The sequence below is a fragment of the Ricinus communis genome, chromosome 5 (genome assembly GCF_019578655.1).
Source record: "Ricinus communis isolate WT05 ecotype wild-type chromosome 5, ASM1957865v1, whole genome shotgun sequence".
Lineage (NCBI taxonomy): Eukaryota > Viridiplantae > Streptophyta > Magnoliopsida > Malpighiales > Euphorbiaceae > Ricinus > Ricinus communis.
The window spans coordinates 7,535,879-7,547,047 of NC_063260.1; the positions used below are offsets into that span (position 1 = coordinate 7,535,879).

An 11,169-nucleotide genomic window follows, 5' to 3' on the forward strand; every position below is an offset into this window, starting at 1 on the left:
ATGATTGTGCTCTATTATATATTTAATGACTGTTCACGTTTTAATAAATAAATAAATTTATAAAATATCAAATTACAAACTCCCGTGTGTTCTGAGGTTGCAGAAAATATTTATCAAGTCCAAAATAAAGAAACTCATACTCGGAGATCATTGATCTTTATGGCTGAAGAACACCTCAAAAGTCAGAACATATGCAGATATCCTTGCTAATATATATGTGATCTAAACAAATTGTACAGAAATTAGGCACTTAAACTGCATTACAGAATGACCATAGCCCACAGAAAACCTCAGTCATTTCTTTGACAGGATAATCAATGAATCATCAGAACTTTAAGTACTAATCACCCAAAAGAAAATACACTGAAGCAACTTTCTCAGTTGAATGAATTCTTTTTCCTTAATTGAAACTTCTATGACCTATGAACCCAACGTTCCAGTCGAAGCTGCTTCAAAGGAGGCCCAGTGTTCGGTTTACTCTTCTGAGGACACCGCCATTTCCCGGTGACTTCAATAGCATCAATATGTTCCACTTCTAAATTGGTTCTTTCCCACAAAACCTTTCTTTCCATAGCATCATTTCCATCTGATGATGTTTCCCTTTTCTTTCTTGAACATTCTGATAAAACCTTTTGTGGCTTTGGGAAAGAATTCTCATCATTTGGTCTCACTCGGTGCTTCTTTGTTGTCACAAAACCATTTTCCACTTTTTTTCTTACATTTTCTTTGTCATTGCTTCCACAAGTTGGTTTTCTCATTGAATCTCCAGCAACAGTTAATAAAACGTCTTCTCTTTGAGCAGTCCCACTAAACAACCTTGTTGGAGATATCCTACTGTTATTGCTTGAATCCGTGTCGCCGTTACATGATACAACATCAGCTTCTTGGAGGAAATTTTGCTTCTGCTGCTGTCTACATGGAGGATCTTCATGGTTCAAGTTTTCTTTTTCAGGATCTTTGATTGAACTACTGTGATGATTGGTACATATTTTATATTCCAGGTTCTGTCCCCTTTCACAGCACAAGTTATCCCAATTAGAAGAGCTCGGACTCCCTGGAGCCTTATTACCCTGCCATTTGGAGAGTTGAGAATGGATAAAAACGACTTTGGAGGACAAAAGTATAATGCCCTTAAAAGAATATAAAATTTCCTCGTGCTAAAATAAAAACAAGGATGAGAAAGTGTAAAATACCTTATTCAGTGACTGGTTTTCCAGCTCATCTCTTATAGAGTTGTCAAACTTTAAAAATCCATTTGGTCCTACTTCCTCGTCAATAATCACTTCATCTGTATTTCTACTTTGTCCAAATTTGCACAAGTTCCTTCCTTTAGCTTCATGATGATTAACAAGTCCATCTTCCCCACGTTCAGTTTCTTTACCAACACATTCATTGGTTTCTGGAGATTCATGCACATAGCTAAAGTACCAGTTTCTAATGTCTGGTGGCTCTGAAAAGAAGAAAATTCAAACAAATTATGTTATGAAAGGATAAAAAGAAGAAGATCGAGATCCCCTAAATCTCAAAGTTTTTGCAAGTGCTACTAACCCAACAGAATTGGAGATGAATGTGAAGAATCAGGAATCTGCAATACAAGGATGTGTTAAGATACAAGAAATCGTCAAATGCAAACTCTTCAATCGTGAGAATGATGGAATGATGAAAGAAATCAGTAGCATGATTCACTAGAATAAAGCTATGGACCCATTCTATGATTGTGTAGAATGCATTAAGTACAAAAAGATGGATCGAGCAAAAGCACCTGGCTTGAAGTCTTGTTGCTAGACGTGTCTTCAATTGAATTCGCACACTTAATTGCTACTCCACCAGCAACTGCTCCATTGCTATTCCAGGAATTCCTAGACTCATGAAGATTGTATTCCCTTGTTCCATTGTTTTCCTCGGAAGCCATTCCTTTCTCATATTCACATTCTTTAGTAACTGATAGTTTAAGATCATCAAGTGTATCCAGCTCAGGAGACTCATACACATAGCTAGAAAACCAGTTTCTGATGTGAGGAGGCTCTGGCAGATAAAACAAAACAAATTTTATACCATCCTAAAATAGAATCTTATGTCCTTCTTAGATTATATCAGCATCCAACCACAGTTACTAAAATTTCATAACATGTGAAAGCATTTCAAAGAATTGGTACTTGCCAGAAAGGTGTGATAGAGAGTGCACAGAATCTGGATCTGTAAAAAGATGGAGAGGAGAATATGTGAGATATGAGAAACTTTTAGCATATTATTTATCATTAGTTGAAACAATGAGGAAAGAAATCAATGGCAACAAAATAACTAATAAAACACAACTAAGAACTAAAAAGGCAAACTTTGTGCATCTCATTCATAATATTGAATCCCACAACAAGTATTACAAACCACAAAGTATACAAAGGATGTTATTTAATCCCCATATCAAGTACTACAAACCACAAGGATGATATGAATTCATGCAAAACAATTATATGAGTTTTGCTTGTTATAAAACAGAATAAATTAATAGAACGCAATTAAGAACTAAAGGCATACTTTGTGCATTTATTTGCTGATAATCTTCAATACCGACCCTCATTATCAAAACCACAAAGAGGATCCTAATTGGAGCTATGTATGATAAGAGTACTTGTTATGAGTCCAAAAACTGTGTTGATTTGAGCTAATTTCATGATTGAGAACTAAAACGAAAAGGGAGAGAGAAAGTACCCTACTTAGATCCTGCTCTTCTTGCTTATCATCACTGTTACCATTTCTTTTACATTCACCCAAATTTCCTTCTCTCTTTATATTTTTCTCTCCATCAACAACACACCCATCACCTCCATCACAATCACTTTCCTTAAAAGCAGAACCTCCAAAAGCATCATCATAAGTATCCAGCACAAAAGATTCATATTTGTAACTAGGAAACCAATTTCCTATATCCGGAGGTTCTGCAACACCCAAAAAAAAAGTCGCAGTTTTAGATAAAATTCTAACACGCCCATTTCAGTAATCTTAGAAACTTAACTAACTGAACACTAATGCATGCTTACCTGACGGAAGTGAAAGCGAGTAAGACGAATTAAGCATCTGCAAGTGGAATCCCAAAAAAAAAAAGGTTAAAAAGTTTTCTTTTTTCCTTTTTCTCGGGAAACAAGCAGAAAGTGAAATGAGTTGCTTGAGAATTACAGGAAGGACTACATACTTACCTCAGGATCAGAGGTGTTTAACTCCATCAGAATTCACAGAGAAGAAGATAAAACTCTTTTTCTAATCCAGAATGGAAGAAGGATTTCTCTTTTTTTTTTTTTTTCTTGTTTTCTTTTGTAAATCTCTATTGTTTCAATTTTATTTTTCAAAATCTAGCGGCAAGACTTGGCGCTATTGTTTTTCCTTTTCCTTCCTGCCCCCTTGCCCCCCCCCCCCCCCCCCCCCCCCCCCCCGCAGGAGATATATTATTGGGCCAAAGCTAAAATCCTTAATAAAATCTTAAACACTGGTCCAAGGCTTTTGGTTTAAGGAGGTTACATCATGGGCTAGCCTAGGAATGTTGTCCTCATATTTCAAGGGGAAATTATAGCCTGCACACTGCATTGTAATGTAATCCGGCTAGTACAACATTTTTTTTTTTTACAATTTGTGTTCTTGATAATAAATATTTATTAACTTATTTTATTAAATATATACTAGATTTTTATTATTTATTAATTTTATTTTATTAAAATGATATTTGTATCACGGTATAAATATTTATAAAATAATTTTAGTTTGGCGTTTTATTTGTTTACTAACTGTAAAAATAATTTATATATATCCGTTTAGATAAATTAATGAATATCTATTAACAAACTAATGAATATTATACTTATAAATGATTAATATTTATATCAATAACAAAAGTAATTTAATATGTATCACAAAAAAAAAATCTAACTTTCATAAAAAATCAACATCATTTTCATCTGAAAATAAATATTTCATGGTGATTTGAAAACATATATAAATTTATAATTACTGAATTGACAATAATAAATTAATAAACATGTAGATAATAAATAATAAATATCCTTCACTAAAATAATGAACTTCTAAAAATTGATTGAATATAAAATCATTCTAATAAATAATAAATATTATCTTATCAATGATAAATATTGATTTCCATTATCAAAAATAACACTTTTGATTATGAAATTATCAATTACATATTGATAAAATATTTAAATTGTGAAAATATGTAAAAGATTGGTTTCATTCACTAATTTTATAAAAATTTAGTATATAAAGAGTTCTTAAAATTATATTATATTAGTTTTATTTTATCATTTGTCAAAAATATATTGATTTTTAATTCTCCAAAGTATGACTAATTGAAAAATAAAAAATAAATTACTAATTATGTTAATTTTTAAATTTTATTTATCTATAATATATATATATATAAGATATAAATATTTTTAATATGTATTACTATATTTTACCACATTTTAATATTTTTACTATTTTTAACGCATAAAATTTAAATTTGTATATTAAGAAAATTAAAAGAGACATTAAAAATTATTTAATTTATTATTATTCATAAAAATATTATATTTACATTATTAGTTAAATTTAAAATAATTATGGTAATCGTATAATATAAAAATGAAAATTAATTTTTATAAATATAAATTTAAATTAAATAATATTAATTTTTATAATTTATTTTATAATAATTTCAAATCTTAAAAAAAGAAAACAGATCAAGTTGCGAGTATGTCCCTGCCTCCGGCCCTGCAAGGTGGATCGGGTGCAGAGCATAAATTGCCATTAAAGGGATCTTTTCATAAATATTAAGAAAAATATTAAAAATTTACTGTTAAATTTAAAAAAAAAAATTAAAAGTTAAAAAATTATTTCAACAATATGGTAATATATGCTAGGTACACTTTCTTTATAAATGGTATAAGTTATTAATAATTTGGTATATATTTTTATAATATTTATACAATTTAATTTTCTAGTATATATTTAGTATATGTTTAATAACCATTTTTTATAATATTAATTTGATATACATAACTAGTATCTAAAACTTATTTTTGTATCAATTTCATATTTTTAGTATATGTTTGATATACAATAGGCGGTGGCAATTCTGTTTAAAGGTCAATGGGAGCCACCGCCCTACTGACAAGGAATCACATTTTAATACTTTTACTCTTTTTTTTAACTTGTTTTAAATTTTTATTTACTGCCCTCACTAATATTTTATGATTATTTTTAATTTTCAAATTTTTATAAATTTATCTTGGATCTTTATTAATTTTTTTATTTTTAATTCTTAGTTTCTATTAATTCTTTTTTATTTTATTTATATTGACAAGAATTTTTTTGATCTTTATTATTTATTATATTTGTCTTTAGTTTATGTTAATTTCCTTAACACCCCACTGATTAAATTTTCTAGAATCGCCACTAACAGAAGGTATATATTAGGTACTTTTTCATATCCATTTCAAAACATGTGAGTATACATTTAGTATTTTTAATATATGCATTAGGTATATATTTAGTATATATATTATTATAACACATTTATTTTGTAACATCTGATTGTTACACTAATAGGTGGGGGCTATGGAGACTGCAATAGTTACATACTATAATAACTTATCAACATATTCTTAGAATATTTCTCATAAAATGATAAACTAGTACATTAGGATATCCATTCTTAAATATCAAATTCGCAACATTTCAAAACCTAGGAACATGTAAGCCTGAGTTATAAAAATAAAAGTGACAAAATAATTCAAAAAGCCCATCTGCTAATAACAAGATAGTGTGTGGTTCAGAATAATAAAAATAATAACTAAGATTATCGGTCCAACCTCCATTAAAGCTGAATTTTGATGAAGTGGAAATGAGGACAACGCTAAAAAAAAAACCTATTAGTGAGCAGCAAAAAAATTTGAAAATGTTAGAAAAATAAAGGAATAAGTAAAGAATTCAGTGAGAGGATAAATAAATAATAAGGAAAAACTGATGAAAAGTTATACATCATGCTAAATATTTAAAAGAAAATGCAAATATCAATTCGGCTAGATAACCCGTAAAACCACTTGCTATTATATTCCAATAATATTAGTAGCAATAGTTATTATGATGATGACAACAATAACGACAATAATAGTATAAATAATTAGAATTGTAATAAAATACTTTGCACACTCATAAACATCTCTTACTGATTCCTAGCAGTTTTGGATGCAATGGATGTCTAACTTGACAATACCAAAGCGCAAATTTCTATAATACACACTCAGAAAAAATTCTCAAAAGGTAACCATCCAGTATAAGTCCAAAAGTATATGTATACTGAGCGATATCCCAAAAACAGTATTTTTTAAATCACACCCGACACCTAAGGTGTAGTCACATAGGCTACATAAATAAGTGTGTACATTATCTCAATCACATTACAATCCTTCGATAATAATAAAATCAATTTAAAACATCATTGTCTACTGTTAGGTGCTATAGAAAATATTTTTCATCTTTCTAATTTGAATTTTTTTTATTTAAAAAAAAATCATAAAATAAGCATTTGACATATATAAAATAGGTGAACATATATATATATATATATATATATATATATATATATATATATGATAGTGACGATATCGACCGTGACTTTGATACAGAGCTGGAGTTTCTAACTAGGATGAATGCGCTAACTATGGATATGATGAGGGAAATAAACCGATTTTATATCACCCTTCAATTCGAATTAGCAAAAGCAATGTCCCCTTGTATAATATGGATTCCAAACATTCATGATCTGGAAGTGAATGAGTCGAATTACTTATCCTTCGGTCTATCAGTTTCACAATCCCTCTTATTTGATAATATTTCTATTTGAAGAGGGAATAGAAATATTGTTGATATTTGTCATAAAAAAAGTAAGAAATTTCAGAATTTAAATTAATTTTAAAATAAAAATTAGAAATTTTTGAAGATTAACATTATACATTATAGTAAGATATACCATATCAATACTCTATTAAAACTCTATTATATATATATATATATATTAAGAAAAATTACAATGTTATAAGTTTATCCATTCACCTGGAACGTGATGGAGAATAATGCTCCTAACTAGTTGGTGGATCACTAAGACCTAAAACTAACTCGAAACCTTTACCTAATATAGAAATAAGAATTAAATGAAATAATAATTTGAATCAATTAGATTAGATCGGAAAGTGATTAAACATAAATGAAATATAACAATTTTTCTTTAAGAATTTTACTGAAAATCTGACAGCATTTTTCTTAAAATTGAACTAATTTTCCCGATAAAACGGGTTCAGAACATGCAGAAAATTCACTTCTATATAATTTTCAAAATTCACTTGGGACTCCAGACTTCATTTTATGCCAATAAAATTATTGGCCTCAACGGCTTCCAAGCAATTTTTGCAATTTCGGACTAGAATAATTTATTTTTACAACCCAACACCACTTCAAAAATTCTTGGCACGAATAAAATTTTCCGCAACACACCGATAATAATACAATATTATTTCTAGCATTTACACAATTTAATAGCCTATAAGGACATCGAACAATTCATAATTCATTTAATAATTTAACCAACTGAATAATAATAACTAACCTTAATTAAATTCTAAAATGACAATAAGTTCAGTGATTAATCGCCCGAATCAAATTCTAAAAGACATTGTCAACTTCAATCCTCTCATGTTTCCGTGTATGATCAGGCCACAAAAGACCTTTCCGGAAACCTTCGACTCCCTTTCAGTTTCAGTTCTGGACATTGACGAGAATGATAAGAACCTCACAGAGCTGGCCCTTCAAAATTTGAATGTTGATCCTCCTGAATCTGCATATGCTGCTGAGGCAGTGAGATCAATGACATAGGAAGATCAGATTAAATGGCAAAAATCTTACATTCTTGCCATTGAAAGGATCCTTTCCACGGGTCCATGTGCTATAAGATAAGCTGGAAACTTTGCTTTCCCAACAAGTTGAAGGATTGCGAAATTGGAATGGAAGAGATTTTGCTCATGCATTTTGTACATCCAGGAAACTTTTGTAAACCAATTAGATAAAAGAATTCATTCAAACAATTGCAGATAAAACTAATACTTCATAAGAAGTGAAAGTATCACTTGTGTAGACGTTAGCATACATGAGATAGTCCTTCAAATCAAAGCAGATGGTACCAGAGGTCATTCCCAAGTGTTGCTGGATACCAACAGGCGCATTCTGACACCCTCTGAAATGTCTGCCCACTGAGTAAAACTTTGGGACTAACTTTGAACATTAGCAATAACTGCAGATGCAATTTTCGCAAGGTAGAAGTTTTAGAACTGAACAAACACCCGTGCAGGTCAGTGTCCACTGCCAAATGAACCATAGTAAAAAGGAAGCTGCCATTGTCAGGCATCTTATCAATATTCTTTGGAAAAATTCTGATTTAGTAACTGGGGGCTTCCATTCCTTAGGAGCAGATATGATGGAAGAAAACGAGGAATGATGATCGCCAGTCCGAGACAGAGCATCACCAAGATTGCAACCCACCAAGCCTTATGTGGGATGCCCAATAACAACTCATCGCAAACTGTCAAAAAGTAAATGACAATAATCTTAGACTATAAAATAGAAGAAACAGGTGCTATGGAAAAATTGAAAATGAAATGTATCTAGATGACAATACAAAACACGAGCAAAGAAGGAAAGAAGAATGTCTTCCTGCAACGTTCATTGGATTTTTGTGAGATAAAACAAAACAAGAGAGGGAACAGGCTCGCTAATCAAAGAAGACAAATTTATCTCAGAAATAATCTGGAGATTTCACACCAACTCTTCCAAAATCACAAAGTGTTCATATTTGTCATATTGAAGAATTATAAAGACAACTGAGGGGTACATGTCAGAAAGAAGAAAGCGAAATCAGGAACTATAATATTCTTCACTTTCAAGTTTAGACCCCTAAATCAAATTTGAAGCACAACCTACTTGAATACAAAAGTATCATAACTAGAATATCCATGCAGAGAAATGCCAAAATTGGATAGAAAAACTAGTGTAATATTTATGGGTAAGATCGTTAAGAAATATATTGCTACTTTTAACACAATTTTTGCCTCAAATATCATGCAAGAAGAAAAAAGATTTCACAAGCAAAAAGGTGATTGCATGTGAAAATTCAGAAATATGAATAAATAAATAATAAAAGAATCAAACATAATAAAAAACCCTAAAATTCGATTACAGGTTGGCTAAACCAAATAGGCAATAATTGCAAAAGTTGACACCGTGACATGTTATGTGAATCCCATACCTATGTTAAATATGATGTCCTGCCTCTCTGGTACATGTCGTATTGCAACAAACCCCTCAGGCTCCACAGTCACCAAAACGTACAATTTACTCTATTAGAAGGTGAAAACGAATCAAACTCTTAATGAACTCCAAAAACACAATCAGGTGGATCCACATATTCAGCAACAAATTCAAACCTGATTACTACCATCACTATGGGTCTTGAAAATCAATTTTTCAGTATTAAGTAATTTCCTATTTCGGTTTATTCCCAAGTCTGAACGCTCCTTCTTCAGTTGTATAGAAAAGCTAGCAGGTATCTGTTACTCAACAGATGAGCCGAATTAACACTTCACAATCAAAAACATGCAAGAGTTGACAATCAAATGACACAATTACATACAGAAGCTGGATATGATATCTTCACTTCATACCAAGTACGTGATTTCAGCCCTTGCAATTGATACATCCGAGAACCCATTTGTAATTTAAGTGTTTCCTTCCACAGTTCCTCCCCAACAATCAAGACTTTATTTTCACCCCTGTGACATCATTATTAACAAAACAATCACACTTCCAAGAGAGAATATACATCAAAAGGTAAATTTCACGTTGCAGAAAAGAACTAAAAGTAAACAAAAGCCAAAAGCTCTTATGTCCTTTTGAGTATACTGACATGTCCCCATAACAGCAAGTAGAGATACTTATGATGAATCCGAGAGCATAGAGCAGAATGAAAAAGTGACAAAGCATAGTGGCTGCCCAAGAAAACTCCCAATATTTAGATTCAGCTTTTTCAACCTGATAAAACCATCATCATCCATTTCAGTACAAAACACCTTTACCAGATAGCAACATCACAATGCCTAGAAGAGAAGCAACTAAACAAAAAGAAAAAACCATGCCTATTAAAACCTCCATTAAGCATAAAACAGCAATAACATAAATGCTGGCAAATTAGTAACAACAAATGATCAAGCAAACGACTTTTAAGAACCAAATACTTATCTTACATAATATACAAGAAAAGCTTAGTTGGTAATCAGCCATAATTTTTTTTTTTTAAAAATTGAACAAGTTCAAGCTCATCCTAAGAAGCAAATAAACTGGGACAACAAGAAAATTTGGAATTTAACCATAATTAAGTCAATTAATCTATTAACAGAACATATAAATTTTATCAAAGAACTGTTCTTTTTTCTTTTTCTCTTTTCTTGTCCGACTCTCCTCTGATTTTCTCGGATACTAGACGATAGAATATAAATTTCAGAAAGATATCATTTCTAAGAGAAGCAAAGAATCAAACAGCTTATATGCATAACAAAACTTTTCCTAAATTTGCACAACAATTTACAAGCTTAGAAAACCGAACACCAGTCACATTACCAGCACCCCCCATTTTATTTAAGGCCATAACTTCATGGCCAACAGCAGCAGAAACAGAAAGTACTTTAGAGTTGTTGAGATGTAAAAAAGGAATGTTGTGTAAGAAGATACTCACGGCAAGCCAGGTGAGGGAACACCAGTCACATTACCAGCACCCCCCATTTTTTTTTTTTCTTCTCTATTTGATCTGTCTGGTGAAGACATCTGTTACGGCGTCGTTCCATGGCGACAGTTAAAAATCAATTTTTCTCTTTTTGTAATATTTAAAAAACAAAAATAAAAGAACCCAATTTTAAGAAAAGAAATTGTCTATACACCAAAATAACACTTGAATAAAAATTTTTAAAATTTAAACATTTAACTGAATTTTAAAACAACATTGAAGAAAATATTTTTTTAAAACCAATTTAAACATTTAACTCAATTTTTCTTATTAAATTATTTGATAAATTGCAA

General features: G+C 30.6%; 2 protein-coding genes across 4 annotated transcripts; both read right to left on the reverse strand.

The window, feature by feature from the left end:
• Positions 1–178: 178 nt before the first annotated feature.
• LOC8277463 lies at positions 179–3,383 on the reverse strand. 2 transcript variants are annotated; one of them, XM_015727320.3, is made up of 8 exons: positions 3,195–3,383; positions 3,039–3,075; positions 2,715–2,936; positions 2,161–2,196; positions 1,763–2,025; positions 1,549–1,585; positions 1,194–1,450; positions 179–1,070 (listed from the first exon to the last, which is right to left on the reverse strand). In XM_015727320.3, the coding sequence occupies exons 1-8, from the start codon at positions 3,219–3,221 to the stop codon at positions 414–416; spliced, it is 1,536 nt and encodes a 511-aa protein (XP_015582806.1). In that variant the 5' UTR covers positions 3,222–3,383; the 3' UTR covers positions 179–413. The 2 variants fall into 2 exon arrangements, with proteins under 2 accessions (XP_015582806.1, XP_015582807.1); XM_015727321.3 differs by having other exon boundaries at positions 3,191–3,383.
• A 4,688-nt stretch (positions 3,384–8,071) lies between these two features.
• LOC107262298 lies at positions 8,072–10,953 on the reverse strand. 2 transcript variants are annotated; one of them, XM_015727316.3, is made up of 6 exons: positions 10,829–10,953; positions 10,004–10,128; positions 9,731–9,869; positions 9,525–9,647; positions 9,347–9,437; positions 8,072–8,623 (listed from the first exon to the last, which is right to left on the reverse strand). In XM_015727316.3, the coding sequence occupies exons 2-6, from the start codon at positions 10,078–10,080 to the stop codon at positions 8,454–8,456; spliced, it is 600 nt and encodes a 199-aa protein (XP_015582802.1). In that variant the 5' UTR covers positions 10,081–10,128; positions 10,829–10,953; the 3' UTR covers positions 8,072–8,453. The 2 variants fall into 2 exon arrangements, with proteins under 2 accessions (XP_015582802.1, XP_015582803.1); XM_015727317.3 differs by having other exon boundaries at positions 10,714–10,862.
• Positions 10,954–11,169: the final 216 nt, after the last annotated feature.